Here is a 25522-nt window from a genome sequence, read left to right as displayed (position 1 = left end):
CTCTATCTGGGTTGCTCTGTACACTGTACAGGCACTCAGCAAAATGCATGTCTGGGTACTTTACATTTTCACATTAGAGTCAATATCGTACAGCAAGACATAATGTTATTTACAGGGTTTAACTGAGACGTTCCCAACATCTCAGTGTGAGCTCCATGTCTCTCTCCCTGCATCATGGGTCCCACAACCACAACGCTCCAGGTTTGGCTCCTGAGCCACTGCTGGGGAGGAACAAAGGATGGCCGCTTGGGTAAACGGAAAGGTTCCCAGTTCGATCCCCGGCTTCCTTACCGCCCCTCGGTTAGTGTTGAGTTGTCCTTGAGCAAAGACACTGAACCCCCCCCCCCCTCCTAACTAACTCCCTCATGATGAGCAGGTTGGTGCCTTGCATGGATTTGTCCGCCGTCTGTGTGTGAATGGGTGAGTGTGTGTGTGTGTGTGTGTGTGTGTGTGTGTGTGTGTGTGTGTGTGTGTGTCTGTGTGAACGTAATGCACATTTTAAAGCGCTTTGGATACAGGCGCTATATAAATGCACCTTTTCTTAAAAGTCTTAAAAAAAAAAGAAGGTTGTACTCGCCAGGCGGTGTAGTTCAGCTCAGCTCTTAGCGGGTTTCAGGGATCCAGCTAGCTGTGCTAGCTAGCGGTTTACTTATTTAATCATTCCCGGTTTAAATAGAATCGGGAGCGGTCAGCGTCGAGGTTGAATATCGATCGATGTAGGACAAGGCGGGAGGGGGGTGGGGGGTGAGAGAGTCGACTCTAGCGTGGAGAGTCTATAGTCTGGCACTTTAGGAGCACACGGGATGACTCGGGTCACGTACAGAGGGTGAAATAGGCTCAGCCAGGTCACTTACAGGAGGTGAAATAGGCTCATCCAGGTCACTTACAGGAGGTGAAATAGGCTCAGCCAGGTCACTTACAGGAGGTGAAATAGGCTCAGCCAGGTCACTTACAGGAGGTGAAATAGGCTCCAGTGAGGACCCCTTTTTTTCCCTTTTCACGACCCCTGGTTTAATATGCGATTAGGCCATGGACGGACCCCTTATTTGATACCATTTCTCATCTCTAGGTGCCCCAATCTTACACCGTAGAATCCCTCAAAGTTAATGTAACTCTTGAGAGTGTACAAATGGAACCAAATGGACCCGTAGAACGGGTCCATTTGGTTCCATTTGTACACTCTCAAGAGTTACAGACCCCGTTAAGGGTCCCTTTTTTTGGGGGGACCCCTGGTGGTCCCCGGGAGCAGACGTAGAGAAACAGTTAGTGGTCCTCAGGTTTTTGGGGTGATGGTTGACGGTCTGTCTAGGTCTGTTTGTTCCCGTACATCAGTGGGATGATGTAGACCGATATGTCATCGCCGGAGCCCAGTCTGTCGTTGGAGATCCTCCAGCCTCGGTCCTTCAGAACGCCTCGTGCTCTCATCACCAGGTCCTGAGCTGCCATCGTGTACCTGAGGTCACAAACATGGAGGGATAGTACCAGGATTTTAACATTTTACTGATGACGTTTTAGTTTTTATCCCTTTTTTTTACCCCTTTTTCTTGCCAATTTAGTGGTTATGTCAATTAATTATTCCCCTACTAAAATATTGGTTCGATACTGATATTGCATTGTTAACCCATTCACTGCCAGAATGTAGCCATTCATGGACATATCCGTGATTTGAAATCCACCCGTTCACCGGCCATTCACGGATATGAGGTCACGATGATTTTTGTTTTGTCTTCACGGAAGCACACAGTGAAAACCTCCGTGATTAGCAACCATCAGGGGATCGATCATACTGGCGATACATATTCTGTGGTTCTTGAAAGATTAGTCAGAATGCTTAAAAATGCTGCGAGAAGCTAACTGCCACCATTAGAAAGTAGGGGTGGGACGATATATCGATATCGCGATATATCGCGATACTTTCTCCCGCGATAACTAATCGATATACTGCCGGAAAATATCGATATTAAAAAAAAAAGTTTTTTAGTTTTTGATACGTTGTTTTTCCTACTCTGTATTTGTGAAATGATGATTTTGAACTGTTTGGTGCTATTTTATGTGTTTATGAATTGAATACAAGGACTATCGTGATATATCGTTGGTGAAATTTCATGCAATATATCGTGATATCGCAATATATCGATATTTTCAGATATCGTGATATATCGTTGGTGAAATTTCTTGCAATATATATTGAATATCGTGATATCGCAATATATCGAATATCGTCGAATATCGTGATATATATTGTTATCGTGGGCCTAACATCGTGATATATATCGTATCATGAGGTACCCATATCGTCCCACCCCTATTAGAAGGCCCCTGGCAGTGAATCTGTTAAGGCCAATATCGCCGATACGTGTATGATGACCCCATTAATCGTGCATCCCTAGTGTACATACAAGTCATGCAGTGAGAGCATACGGGGGGGGGGGGGTGGGGGAACTTTGAAATCCTAAAAGCATCCACAGTATTTGAATAATCGGCAAGCAGTCTACAGACTCATTAGAGTTTGGTGATAAAACGTTGATGCGTTCGAGCTTCCGAGAAAAAATGTCGAGGACACGAATGAAGCCCTCAGAGCCCGGCCGTTATCATCCCCGGCACACTCCATTGACATCAGAGAATCCAAGCATTTGGGGAAAATTATCATAATTGCCGCAAGATAACAGCGTTTATCCTCTCCACAACGTGAGACTAGGGTGAGCAAAAGTTCAACTGTGTCTGGCTGGCTGAGTTAAGCCTAATTTACGCCCCCAAAATAGCCGACCAATAAGCTGACAACGCGCTGCGTCCGCGGCGCGTTGTCAGCTTAGTGGGTCGGATATTTTTGGCTCTCGTCGGCGCTGTGCATAAAATGATATCATTTTAAAATTCGTTCTAACTTCAGTGGATGTCAGAGACCACATCACAATTATGTGACGGAGGGGGGGGGGGGGGGGGGTGGCCTAGCGGTTAAGGCGCATACCACATATAGAGCCCTATCCTTACCCCTTATGCCTTAAAGGAGAGATCCGCCCATTTTAAGTGTTATCTTTGATGTGTCGCTAATCACTCACCATCATTGAAAGGGACGTTGAGTTATTTCAGAGAGTCCCGTGTCGTCATTTTTTCGACCCCCTCCGTTGGCATAATGGGAGCCCGTGTAAGAGTGAAAATCGTCTATTATAACCGAGGCAAAGTTAGTATTTTCTCTACTACTGCTCATTGTGGACTCTCATGATACTCAAACGTGCACTGAATGTCGCGAACGAGCTATCGTTAATGCAGAACGAGATGATGCTTGGTTGCTTACTTCTTCCACAGACGCCAGGTTCTGTGGAAGAAGTAAGCAACCAGCGTCGTCTAGTTCTGCACAAACGATAACTCATGCGCGACTTTCAGTGCACGTTTGAGTATCATGAGAGTCCACAATGAGCAGTAGTAGAGAAAATACTAACTTTGCATCGGTTATTAACGATTTTCACTCTTACACGGGCTCCCATTATGCCAACGGAGGGGGTCGAAAAAATGACGACACGGGACTCTCTGAAATAACTCAACGTCCCTTTCAATGATGGTGAGTGATTAGCGACACATCAAAGATAACACTTAAAATGTCCGGATCTCTCCTTTAACTTGTTTGGTATTTAAAAAACACAAATTCAGCTATTTTCACTATTTTACAAGGTTTTTCAAATTAGTGAAACATGGCTAAAAAGTTTAGGCATGAGGGGTAAGTAAGGCAGGATAGGGCCCATAGGCTCTAATGCAGCCCGACAAGCGAGTCGTGGGTTCGATTCCCAAGCCCGGCGACCTCTGCCTGTCACTCCCTGTCTCTCTTTCCCTGTTTCCTGTGTCTCTCTCTACTGTGTACAATCAACAAAGCAAGGAAAGCCCCACATTTTCAACAAAAAAAAGACATTGACAGTGGTAAACGATATCGTTGAAATCACTTTCAGAGCGATTTCATGAGCACTGACAGCCAATCAAATTCCACCAGGAATCAGTGGTAGTTTTGTTGTTATTATTATTATTAACAGAGATGAGGACACCATTATGAACAGCTAAAGCCAGCTGGTAGGCTACCTGATATTCAGAGAAGCGCTACACGCGTCGCACACCAAACCTTTTGAGGTGCCGGCGGCAACGTGTGCAGACTAGGAGGAGATCTCTGAGGAAGGCAGCACGCCTGCGGAAACATCGTTTCTTTTTTTCTGTATATCTCTTTGTCGTCGTCTATAAAAGAATGTTTTTTTGGCACTGAAAGCTATGAGTGTGCTTCTACTTTGATCTCCTCCTAGGCTACCTGGTATTACCTCAGGTAGCCTACAACTATCTCACCTCCTTATAATTATATTTATATATATTATATCGTCTCTGTCGGGTGGAAACCTCATACGTCCAAAACTGTGACTTTTAAGGATTCGAATTCAGTAAAATAGCAGCAGTAGCAGATCTACAAGCTCGAAATGTGACGCGAAGTGGATCTGATGCTTTTTGTGTGATCAAGTAGGGCGTTAAAGGGCGAGACCACTTTGGTAGAGGTTTGGGTTGTGTAGTTACATTGTCACGATGTAACTCCAAAAGGTGGGCAAGAAATCAAAAATAATTGCTCCAAAAATATGCTCCTCATTGACTTGACATTGTACGGTAAAACAGCTCTCAAAGTCACTCTCTTAGCACATAAACGAACACAAACAAAGCTGATTCAGACAACATAGAAAATCACCAACCCCAGTATTTTTTTTAAATAAAAATGTTAACTTCCTGCTGATTTTACTATTTGAAGATACGGATCCGCGGATCCAGTCCGGGTTTTCCACTTAATAAAAATTGTTAAATCATCAGGAAGTTGACATTTTTATTTAAAAAAAACAAAAACAGTACTGGGTTTGGTGATGTTCTATGTTGTCTGAATCAGCTTTGTTTGTGTTCGTTTACGGGCTAAAAGAGTGACTTTGAGAGCTGTTTCACTGTACAATGTAAGTCAATGAGGAGCATTTTTTGAATTATCAATTTCTAATCACTGGAGCAATTGTGGTAGATTAATAAAAAAAAACGAAAAAGTTAGAACATGGAGATGAGAGTTTTCTGCCGCGACAGTGACGATATATTACATAATTATCATCATAGTCATAGTTATCTTGCTTGGTGTGTGCGGTGCACGTCCAACATGCCTGTGCTGGTCGTCGGGGTCACAGTTGCCCAGGAAACCTGTGATGGCTTCGGCCACTTCCTGGTTGGAGAGGACGTCCCACAGGCCGTCCGTCCCCAGCACCAGGACGTCGTCCGCTCCGTGTTCGCACTGCGAGAGCGAGTAAACTTTGACCTGGAGGAGGAGGGCGAGGATATGGGACATGAGGACGGAACCACCATTACACAGATCAGAACCACGTAAAACCCTTAATCAGGGGTCAAGGACCCCCTAGCCGAGAGAGAGATGAAGCAGGGACCCCCACTACATATTGTATGTATGTTCTGGCTTTGTATTGTATGTAAATTGTTTCTGTTCTGGCCCCACAGTGGTGGAATGAAGTCCCCACTGATGTCAGGACAGCAGAGTCACTGCCCATCTCTTCAGGAAACACTACCCTTCCTCTTCGCCTTGCCTACTCGTTGTTAACTAGTTGTACGAACTCTTGTTTTATTGTTTTATTGGATCTTGTTTATTCGTTACACTTATTTGTTTTAGCTCTTGCTCATTTGATTTTCCTATTTTGTCTCATGTTTAAGAAAGTAGGTAGCTGATATATTGCACTTTTACTTTAGCGCTAGGTATACTCTTGGTTGCTTGTTTTAGAAGAGAATGCACTTAATACTTCTGGTGATTAGTAGTTTTTGTTCCCTACCTATGTTGAATGCACTTATTGTAAGTCGCTTTGGGTAAAAGCGTCTGCTAAATGACTGTAATGTAATGTAATGTAATGTATGTAGATGGCTTCATAGACTTGTTTGACAGTACTATCATCAGTGTTGGATTCATGTTGATGTGTATATTATATATATTCAGACAATTAACCACAAAGCCTCAATACTTAGAACACGTGTACTTGGTCTGTTCTTTTTATTCCTTCTACACCACGTCTCACCGAAAATGTTCAGCTTATGTTCCCCTCAGAATAGTGATGCGAAAACAAATGCTTTCATCATGTCACGCATGATCAACAATAAAGTTTGAGTACATGCACTGCACACAGAGAGTTAAGAACGTATAGTCGCTACCACACCACCCAGTGTGTCTGTGTTGTGCACGCTCAGCGCGCGCCAGAGTGTGTGTGTGTGTGTGTGTGTGTGTGTGTGTGTGTGTGTGTGTGTGTGTGTGTGTGTGTGTGTGTGTGTGTGTGTGTCAGAGTCAGACTGGCCAAGTTACATTCAGAAACTTTCGACGAGCTGGAAATGCATTTCACGTTTACTAAAAAGCTGGACTGTTACTAAACAAACTCACTACTAAGATTACTCTGACAATATAGAGCTATTTAAGGATACGAGATACAAGGTTTCTGCCCGACAACAACGGCAACGAAATACAACACCTGGACATTATGCTCTAATCCCCCCCCCCCTCCCCACCTTCTCCTCTCGTCCTCTCTCTTCTCGTCCTCCCTTTTGGTTGTGTGGGTTTGTGTCCCATTGGTACAATCGTAATTAACCCTGTACGGATTCACGCTCTAGTAAGGCCTGCCACTAATTCTACAACCGGGGACCCGCTCCCCGGAGTTTCTTTTATTTCCCACATCGCAGGTCCATGGACTGTCACTACGGACCCCCAGCTGCGGCTCAAGACTGTGACTGCGGACCGGGCCTCTCCATGGAGCACAACCGTGGATTTCTACTACACTACACTATACCACTACACTATACTGTATATTATCTTAACATTCTTATAAACCATTATATACTGCATACACACTATTGCTGTACTATATTATATTATCATATACTATCTTACACTATTATATTTGCTACTATTGTTATTGTTACTACTTGCACTGTATCTCTTTCTGTCTCTTCTCTGTCTGTCTGTCTCTCCCTCTCTCTCTCTTCTTTCCCCCGACACGGTCGAGGCAGAAAGCCGCCACCCTAGAGCCTAGGGTCTGCCTGACGTTTCTTACAGTTAAGAGGGAGTCTCTTCTCTACATGTAAAGTGTCTTGAGACAACTTGTTGTGATTTGACACTTTAATAAAATTGAATTGAATTGAATTAAAGTTTTCAAATAATTGTAATGGAGTAAAAGTACAATATTTGCCTCTGAGATGTAGTGGAGTAGAAGTAAAAGTATAGACAATTGGAAATACTCCAGTAAATTAAAAGTACCTAAAACCTTTACTTAAGTACAGTACTTGAGTAAATGTACTTAGTTACTTTACGCCACTGGTGAGCAGTGAATGAAGAGTACCTCTGGACAGCAGGAGAGGAAAGGCTTGATGTAGATGTTGGAGTCGTGTACTTTGAGCTCCTGGTCTCCCAGTCCTCTGGTGACTCCGATGGTCGCCAGCACACGAGCCTGTCAACACACAGCATGTACAGGTGCAGCTCGTCAGTTATTTAACACATTAACACATTGATTGCCAAGATCGCATTGATGCGTTCTTTCATTTTTGGGGGAAAATTCCACAAGGGGCGACCTAACACAGCTTTGGAATGATCCATCGTCACCCAGAGAAGTAGAATGTGGATGTGACGTTGTTCCAAAAAAACAGGAAGCCATCTGCTTCCCACGGGGACTATTTTGTTTGTGGGACACACTGTCGGTTCCACAGCGTTTCAAATATCATCGGATTGAGGTAATTATACACTGGCAAGGGGATAGAAAACTATGTTTAATATCTTGGCAATCAATGTGTTAAGACCTGAGGCCGATTCTACAAATGTCTTCTAAATCCTAACACTTTTCTGAAAAAAACCGTATGTTGCTATTATCAGTGGTTCACTGTGAATGATCCAATCACCATCGAAGAAGAGTACACCCAGCAATCACGTGATCACAACAACCAAAAAGCTAGCCTCCTTTCATTTTAATGGATTCACATAAGTCAATTTCTGTTGTTTTCTGCTTGTTTTTTTTATTATTTTTTTTATCCCGCGATTTTATAAACCTTATTTTTCACCCGGTGCCAATTTTCTAAGTGATCCTGGGCGCTACACTCCCCTCACCAGCCTAGGGAGGCCAGGGCCGAGCTCATGCCTCCTTCAATGCATGAGAGCCAACTGACCTTCTTATCACCTGACAGGGGGGAGTTTCCCTGGTTGGACGTAGCGCGTGGAAGGAACACGTTATTCCAACCAGTTCCTTTCCCCTCCATCAGGCGCCCCGGCTGTCATGGGGGAGGCGGTATAGTGACCAGGATTACTACATGATTTTGTGAGGGTATTAACTACCCTGAGAGACACGGGGAGAACATGCAAACTCCACACAGAGTAAAAATTATGTTTAACTCAAATCTTTACTTCTGGGGGGTCCCTGGAACAACATATTTTGAGAAGGGGGTCTGCGGCAATTTTTTTTTTGGGTGGTCTGTTTGAGAATCACTGATTATAGCAACATCTTTTTTTTCCAAAAACTGTACAAGACATTTGTAGAATCCCCAGAAGCAAAGATCTGAGTTACAAATGTTCGCTTTAAAAAATATATATTCAAAGATTTGCACACATTTTCAGGATTAAAATAAAAATAGAAATAGCAGATCTAGCTAGCGCAACTTTGTAATCACCCACGGTGCCTCTTAGATGGGAAGGCGTTAGCCTGGACCATCCACCATCGCACACGCATCCATTGTTTACGTCCGGGTGCTCGCCGTGGAGTCTACAGTTCTAAACATATCAGCTTAAACGGTAAGAACGCTGGCACTAGATGTACCCTGTTTTAATAAACCTCTGGCACCGAATGAGTTAAAGGTAGGGTAAGTGATATTTTTTGGTTAAAACAAAAAGTATTTTGTTAAAAGGTTAAAGCACTATATTCTGATAGTAATCATTGCTATAGAGTGTTTGTTCAGTAACAGGAGTCTCCCCGTCTCTCCAGCTCTTTAATAAACAGAAAATACATTTTCTGGTACAGTAGGTGTCAAAATCTCAGCCAATCAGGAGAAAGTACCCATTTTTAAGCTTAATCTTTATAGTGTTCCAGTTCCAATTTTGTCTGCTCATTTCTTAGTGTCATCACTTCCAATTTCACTTGTTTAATCTGTATCCTGATTGAGTTGGAACATTGGAAACATTGGAAATGAAACTGAAACTGAAACGAAAATGCATTTTCTGTTTTATAAAGAGCTGGAGAGACAAGGAGACTCCTTTTACTGAACAAACACTCTATAGCAATGAGTACTATCAGAATATAGAGCTATTTAACACTTATTTTAACCAAAGAAAATCACTTACCCTACCTTTAAATGTACCGTTTTTTTTTAATAAGAAAATCGGGGATAAATAACAGTAATATGATGAACTATGAACATTATTTAGCAGGAAGTAGGCCTTTTTAAAAAAAAAGGACCTGCGTGATCTCTCTGGTTTGACATCTATTGAGAAGAACCAGGATATGGCTCAGAGCAGAGGAGAGCTTATCTGGCTGGATAAACAGCATTTAGGCAAATAAAACATGGGCTCAAAGAGGCCATTCTTTAATGGAAGAGAAGATATTGCTCTCGACACCGTGAAACAAGCCATTACACGCATCTTCCAACAACTTCCCATTTTGCCAGTCCTTAATCATCTATTCCCCCCCCCCCCCCCTGGGTCCCAGACCCAGACACCGTCTGGTTCATTTGCACGCTGAATGAAATTTATTTTGATTCGGTCTGCTTTTTAACGTATTAAGACCGGGGATATGCATCTGTGTCATTTTAAGAGTTCTTTGGATATTTTCAAAAATAGCAGATCTACAAGCTCATAGCGCGGCACCGAGTGCCGCGCTAAGAGCTCGTAGATCTGCTATTTATTTTTTTTAATCGTGAAAATGTGTGCGAATCTTTGAATATATATATATTTTTAAAGGGAACATTTGTAACTCAAATCTTTGCTTCTGGGGGTCCCCTGGAACAAAATATTTTGAGATGGGGGTCCGGGGCCAAATACATATCATTTTGGCTGGTCCTTAACACATTCCCTGCCAGAGGGTTTTGGAGTGGTGCCGAGTGCCGCGCGATGAGCTTGTAGATCTGCTATTTTTGAAAAATCGTGAAAATGTGTCCAAATCTTTGAATATATATACGGTATATTCTTTTAAAGCAAACTTTAACTCAAATCTTTGCTTCTGGGGGTCCCTGGTAGGGGTGTGCCGATACACTCATTTCACCAAACGATACGATACGATATTTGGCTCACAACTTCGATACGATACGCACTTTTTTATTATGAAAAATATAGGGGGAGAAAAAAAGCAAATGCAAACAAATAATTCTGTTTTTGCATTATTCAGACATGCAAACTTGTAGCTTTTCAGCTACAATAGCCGTTTTGAATCCAAATAGGGCAATAGTGTGACACCTGACCCTAAAAAACAACAACATGTTGTCACCCTTTTCACCTCGGGAATGTTTGCATGCCTGATTATTATTGTTGTAAAAAAAAAAAAAAAAAAAAAAAAAATCAAAACAATTTTCCCCAAAACGATACATATCGTCACGAAAACGTATCGCGATATATCGCGGGACGATATATCGGCACACCCCTAGTCCCTGGAACAAAATATTTTGAGATGGGGGTCTGCGGCCAAATTCATATCATTTTGGGGGTCCATGACATGAAAAAGTTTGAAAACCACTGATATAGAAACATACGTTTTTCAGAAAACCGTTAGGATTTAGACATTTTATAGAATCGGAACCTCAGGCCTCAATGGGTTAAGGACGCGACCCCCCAAAATAATCATGGACGTCCTCCCACCTCCCCCCCTAACACTTGGAATGGTAAGAGTTGAAGCTTTACCTCTAGCTTGACTCGGTTCCACAGATAAATATTGTGAAAATAGCTGATCTACTGTATTTGCTCACATCAGCATATTTTCAACATTTCTGCCTCTTTCTGAGATTTGGCAAAGTTTCTTACCTTCTTCCCTTCACCGTAGATCAGAGGGAACTTCAGGTCATCGTCCTCGATGGTCTTATACGCCCTGCAGAGAGAGAGAGAGAGAGAGAGAGAGAGAGAGAGAGAGAGAGAGAGAGAGAGAGAGAGAGAGAGAGAGAGAGAGAGAGAGAGAGAGAGAGAGAGAGAGAGAGTGAGAGAGAGAGAGAGAGAGAGAGAGAGAGAGAGCGAGAGAGAGAGAGAGAGAGAGATTGAAGACGTTAATATGTTTTATTACACAGTTTGGTTGAATGCTTGATTCTGATTGGTCAATCAAACAATCACACAATTAGCCCTACTATTTTTCATTTTCTGCCTCAGACAGGAGGATTGTACAGAGCATAATGTCTGTGTATTAGGGCTGTCAAACGAATATTCGATGAAAATATGTATATTCGAATATGAAAATTAATCAAACATTTTTTTTAACTCTCTCAGTGCCAATGAAATAAAAAAATATGTTCTCTAAACTGCCAGCAATTTTTTTTTTTTTTTAAAGTAAAAACAAAAGTGCTTAGGAAGCGAGATACGGCCTTTTTCAGTTCTAAGTTAAAGAAAAAGTGGATGGAGCTGCAAATCTTCAGATAATGATATCTTGGGTTCTGAACATTCCCCCCCCCCCCCCCAAAAAAAAATCTTTTTTATTTTTTATTTTTTATGTTTATTTGACAGGGGCAATACAAAAAACAATGTATGAAGTTATAAAAACAAACAAAATATATGTTTTATTGGATCCGAGCACTCGATACATTGATTTTTGTATTGTTTGTAAAAAAAAATAATGTAAAACTAAAAATGTATATATTTTTTTATAATAATAATAATAATTTTCGAGTATATTCGAATATCTGCACATTTTTAAGACCAATATTCGAATATCATTTCTGAGGAAAGTTGACAGCCCTACTGTGTATACTGTATACTTTATATTTATTGACGGTGTCTTCTTGCTCTGCACTAAGCAGGATGATTGTATAAAGGGGTGCATACATCTGTATACATCATACATATTTGTTTGTGATGGTGTTGTTGTTTTTTGTATTGTATATCTGTATTCTTCTGTATCTACTGTACTTCTCACCCTGTATCTGTAACTTTCACTGCTGTGCTGTCTCTGGAGCCTGAATTTACACCACGGGATCAATAAAGGAATCAATCGAGCATCCGTCTGTCTGTCTGTCTGTCTGTCTGTCTGTCACATTTAACATTTGAGGCAAGAAATAGATAATGCAGTAACATTGCGTTGCAGTAATATTGCTTCATATTTGATCAAATCATATTTTTGCTACTTTTGGGTCAATGTATTTATTAAGTAGCCCTGTAATAAGCTGGATAATTAACAGGGAGTCGGTCATTATTGAGAAATAAACCCCTCCAGTGTGATAGAGACAAGATTTTGTACATTTTTTAAATGTTTCGAAAATCGTAGATCCACAAATTCACCATGCAACACGTTGCTGGTTAATGGGGGACCCCCTGGAACCTTGTCACAAAGGACCCCCGGACCCCACTTTTGCTTTACAGCCCCCCTACTCTCCCCTCCCCTCTGCAGATGAGGAGAGGGAGAGTGTTAGCAGACAGAGTACACACACACACACACACACACACACACACACACACACACACACACACACACACACACACACACACACACACACACACACACACACACACACACACACACACACACACACACACACACACACACACACACACACACAGTCTCTCCCTACCTGATATGTTGAAAATCTCCCTAGCGACAGCACACCGAATGCTTGGCTTGCTGTTGTCTTGTGGCTCTCTATTGGTGCACGTTGTGTGTGTGTGTGTGTGTGTGTGTATTAAGTGGACACTTGTGTGCCTTTTGCCAGTTGGGTCTCTACCCGACAGCGGTAACACACAGGTTTGTACTCCCCTGTTTAAACGGAGCCCTTCTACTTAATAATTCATCACCTTCAGACTGAGGCCAGACACAGACTGGATTACTGTATGTATCCACTCTGTCGGGGGGGAAACCTCATATGTCCAAAACTGTTACTTTTCAGGAAGGATTCAAGTTCAAAAGCTTGCGGATCTGCTACTTTGTGATGCTTTTGTGTGATGCTGTGGTATTATGGGGCGTTAATTTACAAAGAAAAAACAAAGTCAGAATATGGAGATAAGAGGTTTTCTGCGTCGACAGCAATGACATCATTCCTGCCATTCAAGGTGCCTCTTTCCCAGTGAATCCACGCTCCATTACCTACAGCAGACAGAGACAGGGTGCACCCCTCCTGCACCGCCCAGAGACTAACGAGTTACATACCGCTGCTGAACCTCTTATCTCCATATTCTAACCTTTTGTGTGTTTTTTTGTGTAAATTTACGCCCTACTTGATCATACTACAGCGTCACACACAAGCATCAAAAGTAGCAGATCTACAAGCTCGTAGATCTGCTGCTTTTGCTATTTTTGAATTTGAATCCTGAAAAGTACGTTTTGGACATACAGTAATGAGGTTTACACCCAACAGAGACAATAATTATACTCACTTACATTTACTTAAGTAAATCTTTGAATAAAATGTGCTTGTAAGAGTACCGCAAAAATACTTTTGACTTTAACAAGGTTATTTGTATTTTGAGACCAAGAGTAAAAGTTGTATATAAATTGGTTCAGTTGCCAAATAGTTTTTTTTCTTTTTTTCTTTCTTAAATGCACATTTAGAGACTTTTGACAAATTTCTCTTGGACAAGCATTCATACATTTATATTTTAACATTGTAAACATTTCAAGTACATTTGGATTTTTTAAACAACAAATGAATCATGAAGTAATTCAGAACTTGAGTAGTCTTTTCACTAGATACTTTCTCAATCCTTTCTTATTCATTTGGATGACTACTTTTACATAATACTTGAATCATTATTATTCTAAAGTAATTCTCTTTTTTACTTGAGCACAGTTTTTGGCTAATCGACCCACTCATGCACACACCTCCCATTAAGTTGTTTTTCATCCACCAACGAACGAACAGGTCTTTTTTCAGAGCAACAGCTGTGTCGCCTCAACGGGAAACAAAACATGACTAGACATTTTGAGCCAAAGATTTCCACAAAAAAAAAAAAATCACACTTGGTGCTGTTGATGTGGAAAACAGGCCTGGTAGAGAGGCAGGCCAGCCATACGTACTCCCAAAAGGATGTGTAAAGAATCCTTATGGTTCATTTTAGGCTATACCTAGGTCAGTGGTTCCCAAGGACTCGCACATTTTAAAAGAATTGGTGATGTTCACTTTGTATGCTTACATGTTCACTGTGCAAAAGTATTCAACTATTGTCAATTTCATGATGGGCATTGTGCTCAAATACTGCTTTACTGAGAACAAAGGGAGTTCGACCCGTGCATCGAGCCAGGCTGGTCCGGTGTATCACAGGAGCAGGACAGAGGACAGAGGACAGAGGACAGAGGACACAGGACAGAGGACAGAGGACAGAGGACAGAGGACACAGGACAGAGGACACACAGACATGGTTTCCATGTCAATGCATCTTCCTTATGACCCTGTCAAAGATGACACTGAAACGTCTGCCTGGTGCCTTAATTCTTTTCACTAGCTTTAACCCATTAAGACCATGTCATTTTAAGATTGCTTTGGCTATTAAAAATATCAGATCTACAAGCTCATAGCGCGGCCGCTAGTAGATCTGTTATTTTTTTTCAAACCGTGAAAATATGTACAAATGAATATTGAATATACTGTATATGTTTTATAAAGCGAACATTTGTAACTCAAATCTTTGCTTCTGGGGGGATTCTACAAATGTCTTCTAAATCATAACAGTTCTTTTTTCTTAAACGTTTGTTGCTATAATATCAGCGGTATCAGGACCACCCAAAATTATATGTATTTGGCCATGGACCCCCCCCCCATCTCAAAATATGTTGTTCCAGGGACCCCTAAAGATTTGAGTTAAAAAATTTCGCTTTAAAACTATATATATATATTCAAAAGGTTTGCAAAAAAAAATCCATAAGCTCGTAGCTGAGCTTGTAGATACGCTATTTTATTTTTATTGCCAAAGAAATCTTAAAATGACACAGATGCGTTCCCGGTCTTAAAGGGTTAAAGGACAACTTAGTTTTTTTACAACCAAGGTTTATATTTTAGCTTGTAATTAAAGTAAATAACGGATGAGAGTTTATTTTTTTTCATTTACTGCTTTCTATAGTTTTAGCAATTTTCGCGATATTTTTTACAGTGGGCATTCTGTCCGGTGGCTAAATATGCCTTTTTTTACACAATAAAAAATGTCCCGTGGTTTTTGATGGCCAGATGTGAGTTATTGGGGGCTAGAGGAGCTACTGTAAATAATAATAAAGAAAACATCGGGTTATTGTGTAAAAAAAGACATATTTAGCCACCGGACAGAATGCCCCCGCCCACTGTAAAAAAGATCGCGAAAATTGCTAAAACTATAGAAAGCAGTAAATATATATTTTTTAACACTCATCTTTTATTTACTTTAATTACTATCTAAAACATAAACCTTGGTTGTAAAAAAACAAAGTTGTCCTTTAACTTAAGGTCTGGCATACATACACAGTGTCCGATGGCGTAAAGCCGATTACCAGGGACCGGAATGGCTCTGACATTAGCACTGGTCTCACTCAGAGAGACCATATGTTTCCACCTTGGGCCGAGGCGCCGTGTACTGCCGCGCTCAGCACTTTCTTTTTAACAGCGTGCAGAGTGAAGACTATCGCTGTGCACTGCAGCCAGCGTTGCCATGTTCGCTTATTATAAGCGACTTCGGGCTTGTTTTTCTGTAAAAGTGGCTTGTTGTAAATATTGGTGGTATTGCGGTTTGTTTGGGCTCGTCTCTAAAGGGTAGTTTCTTATTTGGGACTTTGCTTCCTAATGTTGTTTAAACCAGTGGTTCTCAAACATTTTCATGTCAAAGAGCCCCGAAATTAATATGTATTTGTCCCTGGACCCCCTCCCCCCCCCAGCTGAAAATATACAGTGCCAGGGACCCCCGTACCAGATTTGTGTTGTTAAAATGTTTAAAAAAAAAATTCACATTGTTTTCCCAAGATTCTTTTGAAAATAGATCTACGACGCGATCTACGACGCGACGCGTTGTGAGCTTGTACATCGGCTATTTTCAAATAGCCGATGTATATACTGTATAGGTTTAAAGTGCTCATGTGACCTAGTTGCTTCTTTGGGGCTTGTTTTCATAGTCCTGGTTGCTTGTATCCGTCTCAAAATCTGGCAACGCTGACTGCAGCGCAGAGTGCTAGCTGCCTCACAGTGAGTGGAAACTGAGGGATTTATGCTACAGGAATAGCGTTGCCTTGCAGGGGGTTTCTGTCCGGTATCATATAAGGTTTCCACCCGACAGACACTATAATATATCATAGCGTATCTTAAATGGGTGTCCGACTGTCCGTGGCCTAATGCGTATCAAACTCAGGGGTCCTTGCAACGATTTATTTTTAGAAACACCTCAACGCTGGAACAAAGCTGGGGGAATTATTTTTGACTTAAGGGCCACTTCTCTCTTAACAAGGTTAGATCTCTCTCTCTCTCTCTCTCTCTCTCTCATTTTACTACTTTTATCTTCAAGAAGACAAAGTCACTGAAGGAAGAAAACAACGTAGAGCCAACACTCTGTTGTTATTCCTTCTAGGAGCTGCAAGCATTCGATGTCACAGTCCTCTCCCAGGAGCAAGGTTATGGTTAACTTAAACTCAAACTGGTAATAATCAGTTAACTAACCACATAACCCGTTAAGACCCGAGGCTGATTTGACAAATGCCTTCTAAATCAGTAGTTCTCACAATTTAAAGATACAAAAAAAAATAGCAGATATACAAGCTCACAGCGCGGCACAAAGTGGCGCGCTGTGAGCTTGTATATCTGTATATAAAGCTCGGGTGGCGCAGTGGTAAAGTCCCTGCAAACCAGGGGGGGGGGGGGGGGGGGGGCACCTGTCAGCAGGGAGTGTTGGGCGGGAGGAGACTAGAACGAAGTTTCTACTGTACATCCTCCTGGTGGGGGATCCTCACTGGCAGGTGAGTCAGTAGGATACGACAGCAGTGACAACACAGACATGTGACCCTCTTACAGTGGTTTGGTACAGAAGTCGCGAGTTACAAAACGGACGAAAATGGGGAATAAAGTTAGATTTTTTTTTTTTGTGTTTTTCGTTTTTTTTCCATATTAACACAGTTCGAATGTTGAAGAAGGTTTGTATTCCATCAGAAAGCTGTTTAATAGTCATTAAATGGTTACAATTAGATTGTGAACATGGCTCTGTTTGTAAGAGAGGGGAGAGTGGGGAGGAATTCATTGGACTAAATTGGGGAGAACAAGAGGTATAAAATAATTGGCCAACCTAAATAAAAAACAATAGACTATCCTATAGTAGTATAAAACAGGGCGTAAGTGATTAATGATCAGTAACCAGGGGTCATCAATATGTCCGCACACGGACAAATGTGTCCGTGGCAAAGACTTGGTCTTGTCCTGGGCAAATATTTTATTTACACACCATTATAATTCTTATTTTGATCAAAAGACCCAATTACTGTCAAGTCTCCAGGGTTTTCTTCAGAATATATATGACTCTGATTTACTATGACACTATATGTGACACATTAGGAGTCCTACTAGTACTAGTGGTTCTAAATGTTTTATTTGCAAGGACCCCCATAACAAATGGTCCATTTGGTTCCATTTGTACACTCTCAGAGTTACAGACCTGTTATTAGGGCTGTGAATCGTCTGCTATCTCACGAATCGATTCGATTCCGATTCTTGGGGTCACGATTCCGATTTTTATCGATTTTTTCAAAACAAACAATTCTCGATTCAAAACGATTCTCGATTCAAAACGATTCTTGATTCAAAACATAGGATTTCAGGATCTACTCCAATCTGCTGGCATGAGAACAGAGTACATGTATGTAGCTTTTATAATTGTAAAGGTTTTATCAACTGATAATAATGTAAACACACAAAGGTAAATCCAAGATCAAAAAAAAAAGAGAATCAATTCTGAATCGTCCAACAGTAGAATCGCGATTCGTATTCAAATCGTTTTTTTCCGACACCCCTATCTGTTATATGGTCATTCAGGGCTAGCTCTTTATGTGTTTCTGGTAATATTGTTGTCCACTCATTTTGTATGCAAAAAATGAATTTTGACCAAAATGTCCTCTACAAGACAGCATGGTGATGACCCCAGCATGGTGATGACCCCTGACCCCTGTCACTAACCAATAACATGATACAGTACTGTGTTGTGATTCTGACATGTGCACTCTGCATAATGACTCATTTTACTTGTACTACTGTAAGTATTTATTGCTAATACTTTAGCACTTAAGCCGGATTTAAGTCATAAACATAAACATTTTATTTTGGGGGTGTACGGGTGTGGGGGGGGGGGTGTACGGGTGGGGGGGGGGGGTGTACTGAACATGCTAGGTAAGAAGTGGGCAGGAGAACAGAGGAGTGATGTAAAGTGTGGAGTGGGCCCACAGTGGGCCCACAGTGAGACACAGTGGGCCCACAGTGAGACACAGTGGGTTGGACCATGTGTGCTCAGCCTCAGCAGACCCATCTCAACATGAGACAAAGATCAGGCACACCGCACCGCACACGCATGTGCGTGCTCGTGTCGCACACACATTCATACACACACGCAGAGGCACGACCATACAGGTATACACACACACACACACACACACACACACACCCACACCCCCCCCCCCCCCTGGCTGTAGTGATCAAGGAGGGTGTTAATTTACGAACGCAGTGAACGGAACGCAGTGAATGGAATGTGGCTCGGTGTTGCCATGTTCGCCTATTGTAAGCGGTTTAGGGGCAATATTGGTGGTAGTGTGTTTTTGGCGTTGGTTGTGAAAGTGCAGGTGGGTGTGGGGACGCGTTGTGAGCTCGTAGATCGGCTGTTTTCCAAGAGGCAATGTATATGTGTGAAGGCGCTTCGTTTGGCCTTCTTTTCATAGACCTTGTTGCTTGTAGGGCCGCAGGCGAAAGTACAGACCTTGCTGCTCGTTTCTCGCGCGAAACCCGCGAACGTGGCAACCCTGCGCAGTGTGATGTCCCATTGTTTGACACATAAACGCTATTAATAAGCGGAGATTTGTTGAAATTGAAAAAAGGGCTTCGCAGTTGTGTTCAGATGGTAATGGTCAATGGCTGTGTGCAAAATCAGATCAAGTGCTCCAGCCAGTGAGGAGAAACGGGCACGCACCAAGGCCACAGAGGTTACTAGAATTATAGGAGGATACGTACATACATAAATGGTAAATGGTGCATTTTTATATAGCGCTTTTATCCAAAGCGCTTTACATAGATTGTGTATTACATTCACCCATTCACACACACATTCACACACCGATGGCGGAGGAAACCATACAAGGCACCAATCTCCTCACCAGGAGCAATTAGGGGTTCAGCGTCTTGCTCAAGGACACTACGACACTAACTCTGGGGGAGCGCTCCAGCCCGGGATCGAACTGGGAACCTTGCGGTTTCCAGTTCACTCTTCTCTTCTGGGGGTCCCTGGCACAAAACATTTTTAGAATGGGGGTCCACGGCCAAATATATATCAATTTGGGGGTACAAAAGTTTCAAAACCACTGATTTAGAAGCCATTTGTAAAATGAATGGGTTAAGAATGGACTAGGTGTACTCACTAAATGGACTACTGTATGGAAAGTAACAAATATTTATATGAAAAGTAACAAATATTGATGACGTTTGAAACTAGCAGTTGTAGATGTGAAATGTAGATGAGTGACATCATAGTACTGACGCCATTGTACTCAACAAACACAGTCTTAAAAATGACACATTTCTAAATGTATAGTTTTTCCCAAACAGCCTTTCAGTTGAAGTAACATCATTGTCTGGTTATCTGTACGTAACGATGTCATAGCGCGATGACATCACAACATCATCATCACAAGCATGTCATTGTCCTTTAAAATCAATGGTCAAAGAATCTAAAAGTCATTCCCGGGTCTTCTGACGGCTTGTATGTTTCACTGGACGGTACATCTGAAGGGAGGGTCAAAGAGACCCTCCCTTGCAACTGTGTTGGTTGGTAACAAGATTTACAACTTTGTTAGTACTTTGAATAACAAAGTTACTTACATCGATGTGCATGTTTTCAACACAGTGTCTTTACTCTGGATGAAATTGGCATCAGTAGGAAGAGGAGAATATCCCCGCACAGCCTTGCTGGTAGAAGATATTATCTACATTGAGGTGGGGGCTTATGGGAGGGGAACCCTACAGCAAGTGCGTTATGCACTTGATGTCGACACCCACAGATGGTTCAAGCCCACGATTTCTGGAACCGTTCCAGAGGCCAGGTGCAGCCACTCAGCCTGTGTCTTGGGGAAGGTCATGTACATACATGGAGGATACAGCTATGGGACTGGATGCACTAATGACGTGTACAAGTTGGACACCACCACAATGGTCCGGTCTTTAATTGACACCAGAGGCCGTCCACCACCTGCTTCAGAATGTCACTCTGCCACAATCATAGGGACAAAGATGTTTGTATCTGGGGGAAAAGGGGACCAGGGTCGCCACTACAACAACATCAGAGTGTTTGACACAGAGACCAACTGCTGGCTGAGCACGCCTCCTGGACAGCTTCTTCCAGAAGGACGCTGGAGTCATTCAGCCGTTGCCTACAAGGGAGAGCTGTACATATTTGGTGGCTGGAACTGGGAGAGCCGCTTCAATGATCTGTGGAAATTCAATGCAGAGACGTTGTGGAAGAAGGTTGAGCCCAAGGGGGAAGGCCTGTCTGAGATGTGCTATTTTATGGTGAGAGATCGTGTCATCTTCTTTAAAGATGACCTGTACATCTTGGACTTGAGTCCATAACTTCAGGCTCCATCTCAGGCCCGTAGCACTTGCCCTCCTAGTCCTAGCCTTGACGACCTTGCAGGATTATGCAAAGGCTAAAATGTAACTTAGATAGCATGTTATGTAGTGTGTATAGTAAACTGTAAACTGATGACGAAAAACGTTTATCGACTACCTTTTTGACTGACGAAAACTAAACAAAAACGAAATAAAAACTTCCAGCTTGCCAAAAAAAAATGACCCCCCCCCCCCAACGCTTTTCTGTAAATATGCTTTTACTGCTCCTAGTAGTGATGATCTCTTGAATAGAATTGTATGTCTTTATATGTCTTGATGCATTGAATACACAGGACCACAATGGATATAAGCCCTCAGGGCTTTTTGTGTTATCCTGTTAGCATTGTTGTATAACTGTACCTCTGTACCTTTTGCATACTGTTAACTCACTGAGTGCCAGAATTATTTCTGGCTATTTCTGGCCAGTGCGATTTTTTTTCTTTTTCTTTTCAAAGTAAAAAAGTAAAAAAAAAGTGCTTTGGAAGCGAGATACAGCCTTTTTCAGTTATAAGTTAAACAAGGAGTGGATGGAGCTGCAAATCTTCAGATAATATCTTGGGCTCTGAAAAAAATAAAAAATAAAAGAAATATATATATATATTTTTATTTTTTTTACTATTTTTTTCAAAAACATGTGAAACACGTGATTGGCACGTTGCACCAGAGCGGTAAAATACGTGAAACACGTGAATGGCACTAAATTAGTTAATAAAGTAATCAATCAATCAATCAATCAATCGTGCGTGGGGGCAGGGGAAACTTTTTTTTTAAAGGGACACAAGACAGACAGACACAAAGATAGATAAGATACAGGTTTGCATAATTTATAGATAGACTTCTGTAAAACCACTGATCCAACGGACTACTACGCGATGCGACGCTTTGTGAGCTCTGCTATATATATATTTGCTATTTTCACTATGTCTTTAAACTTTTTGGGGGCAATTTTTTAATATTATTTTGAAAAATGATTAATTAATTCAATTAATTAACACATTGATTGCTAAGATCGCATTGATGCGTTCTTTCAAATCCATCACTTGATGGCCAAGATCGCATTGATGCGTTCTTTCAATTTTGGGGAAAATTCCACAAGGGGCGACCTAACACAGGTTTGGAATGATCGATCGTCATTCAGAGAAGTAGAATGTGGATGTAACGTTGTTCCAAAAAAACAGGAAGCCATCCACTTCAGTTTATTTTTTTTGCATTGAAAACCACTAGTTTTCAGCGGGCCGAAGCCCCAAAATGACGGATCGCGGTTGGAACGTTGTCGTTCCTATGGATACACAGATCACTCCGCTAACCCACGGGGACTATTTTGTTTGTGTTTTTGGGACACAATGTCGGTTCCACGGCGTTTCAAATATCATCGGATTGAGGTAATTAAACGCTGGCAAGGGGATAGAAAACTACGTTTAATATCTTGGCAATCAATGTGTTAATGATTGTGAATTGTGTATGTGGACATTTTGGACAATCTTTTGAAATAGAAATAATGAAAAACAAAATGTAAGAAGCAAAAAATACTCCAGACCCATACAAAATGGTTCCGCGTCCCAAAAATGGGTCCTGACCCACTGTTTGGGCAACTCAACTATTTCTTCATCTGAACACCTATAACATCATCACATGGTCTGAGGAGGCAGAAAAGCCTACAACACAGCCCTGGGAAACATCAGGAAGCAGGGCTGATGCTGCCTGGAAGAAGCACCTTGGAGCCAGACAATGGTGTAAAGTAACTAAGTACATTTACTCAAGTACTGTACTTAAGTACAATTTTGAGGTACTTTACTGGAGTATTTCCAATTGTCTATATTTTACTTCTACTCCACTACATCTCAGAGGCAAATATTGTACTTTTACTCCACTACACTTATTTGAAAACTTCAGTTACTAGTTAATAATAATAATGAATTGCATTTTTATAGCGCTTTTCCAAGTGCTCAAAGCGCTTTACAATGGTTCATTCATTCATACAGGTGTAGTTACTAGTTACTTTGCGGATATAAATTACTACATTATAAAACATACATTAACCACTTTAGCCCTATTTTATACATAGGCTATGTGACGCGTTGTGAGCTTGTAGATCTGCTATTTTCAAACATTTCAGTACTTTTACTTTTGATACTTTATGTACATTTTGATACCAATACTTTTGTACTTTTACTCAAGTAAATTTTGAACTCCAGACTTCTACTTGTAACAGAGTACTTCTACATGGCAGTATTGATACTTTTACTTAAGTAAAGAATTTGAGTACTTTTTCCACCACTGGAGCCAGCCCAACAAACTGTGAGCCAATGATCCTGTCCAGAAAGGAGCAATCCACCTCATGCACGTCTCTGGGGGAACGTTCAAAACAAAGCTCAGTGAGCAGATGGACGTTCTGGGACTGAGCATTGACAGAAAACCACAGTGGACCCAGCCATCTGTCTTAACCCTTTAAGAGCGGGAACGCATCTGTGTGTGTCATTTTTAGATTTATTTGGGCTATTTTTTTTTTTTAATCATGGAAAATGTGTGCAAATCTTTAAAAAAAACATTTTTTTACTCAAATCTTCGCTTCTGGGGGGGGGGGGGGGGGGGTCCTGGAACAACATCATTTTGACATGGGGGTCCGGTTCGGCCAAATACATATCATTTTGGGGGTGCTTGACATGAAAAGGTTTGAGAACCACAAAGTTTGATATTATATTATAGCAACATAAGATTTTTCAAAAAACTGTTAGAATTTAGACAACATTTTGTAGAATCCCCAGAAGCAAAGATTTGAGTTAAAAAATTTCTCCTCCAAAAAAATATATATTCAAAGATTTGCACAAAAAAAGAATCACAATTAAAAAAAATAGCAGATCTACAAGCTCATAGCGTGGCACTCGGTGCACTCGGAGACACTCGGTGCCACGCTATGAGCTTGTAGATCTGCAATTTTTTTAATAGCCAAAGAAATGTTAAAATGACACACAGATGTGTTCCCTGTCTAAATGTGTTAACATCTGCAACGGTCCTGGACAACGTCTTGGAGCACTGTGTGAACGCTGGCCAACAAGATTTTTTTTTTATGTCCCCCCCCCTCTCTCCTCTTACTTACTCTCTCTCTCTCTCCCTCCCTCTTTCTGTCTCTCTCTCCTTCTGTCTCTCACATGTGCACTAATAACCGTAATCTTTAATTAATTAGGCCAGTTTGTGACCTACGAGTGTCTCAGTCGGTGGTGTATCTGACACTGCATTTAGTAGCGTAGTGACGGGGCGTTCATGAGTGTTTTAGTTACAGGGTATGCCTGTCAGCCAAGTGGCTCATTTAACCCATCGAGACCTGGAACGCATCTGTGTCACTTTAGATGTCTTTGGCTATTCAAAAATATCAGATATACAAGCTCATAGCGCGGCACCGAGTGCCGCGCTATGAGCTTGTAGATCCGATATTTTTGATTTTTTTTTTAAAGATTTCTTTCAAAAAACTGTTAGGATTTAGATTTTTTTTAAGAATCGCCTCAGGTCTTATTAGGAGAGATCCAGTCATTTTAGGTGTTTGCTTTGATGTGTCGCTAATCACTCACCAACATACCAGGGGCAGTTGACTTTTTTCATAGAAGAACGAATAAAGAACGAAAATCGCCTATTTTAGCGGCTCCAAAGTTCGTTTTTTTTTTCCACTAATCCTCATTATGCAGTGTCCTGACACTCAAACATGCACTGAATGTCCCTTATGAGCTGCCGTTCATGCAGAATGACGTGGAAGCTAGTCCTCGGTGTTGCCAAATTCTGTGAGAGAAACAAGCAACCAGCTCCATGTCGTTCTGCATGAACGTGCATGTTTGAGTGTCAGTACACTGCATAATGAGGATTAGTGGGAAAAAAAACGAACTTTGGAGCTGCTAAAATAGGCGATTTTCGTTTATACACATTACTCCATTATGCCTGTGGAAGGGGTCTCCACAATGGACAACAGGGGCTTCTCTGGAAAAAGTCAACTGCCCCTGGTATGTTGGTGAGTGAAGCGACACATCAAAGCAAACACCTAAAGTGACTGGATCTCTCCTTTAACATACTGTTAAGTCAAGTGACCTCGTAGTTGTTGTTGAGATACAGTAGTTATTATGCTCTCATAATAATCCAGCTGCTAGAATTGAGGCCGACACCCATGGAGTTGGGACTCGACGTTGAAGAGGGTCTGACATTACACCAGCGCTCAGCCTGACTCCACACTCCGCACAAATATTGTTCAGCGCTGCTTTCCGCACCGTTAACGTACTTTACACCATGTACCGTTTGCATGAAACTCCGTTATTGCGCAATCGTCGATAACTCCATTATTGCGCAATCGCTAGGCTAGCGCCGGAAGTGGTCTGACGCGATATGCGTCGCACCCTTACAGTTAGACAGCGCATGATGCGCGGGCGTGTGTGTGAGGACCAAATGTTCCCACAAAGTTTAGTAGATTGTGAGAAATAGGCGTTGTGAGAACCATTTTCCTGGTCCTCACCAGAAACATGGTTGTTTTATGGCTGGAAAA

General features: G+C 41.6%; 1 protein-coding gene across 1 annotated transcript in view; it reads right to left on the bottom strand.

The window, feature by feature from the left end:
* Positions 1-1203: 1203 nt before the first annotated feature.
* The window catches only part of ppm1h (protein phosphatase, Mg2+/Mn2+ dependent, 1H), a 74067-nt gene continuing 49748 nt past the window's right edge, over positions 1204-25522 (bottom strand). Inside the window, exons 8-11 of the mRNA XM_080438734.1 lie at positions 11027-11090; positions 7377-7484; positions 5157-5308; positions 1204-1453 (exon numbers count right to left, since the gene is read on the bottom strand). Coding sequence (XP_080294860.1) covers positions 1306-1453; positions 5157-5308; positions 7377-7484; positions 11027-11090 — 472 coding nt within the window. The 3' untranslated portion in view covers positions 1204-1305. The remainder of the gene's footprint in view (positions 1454-5156; positions 5309-7376; positions 7485-11026; positions 11091-25522) is intronic.

This window comes from Gymnoscopelus braueri (genome assembly GCF_963280865.1).
Source record: "Gymnoscopelus braueri genome assembly, chromosome: 9".
Taxonomy (NCBI): Eukaryota; Metazoa; Chordata; class Actinopteri; order Myctophiformes; family Myctophidae; genus Gymnoscopelus; species Gymnoscopelus braueri.
The sequence above is the reverse complement of the archived record's forward strand: the minus strand, read 5'-3'. Positions and strand labels throughout refer to the sequence as shown.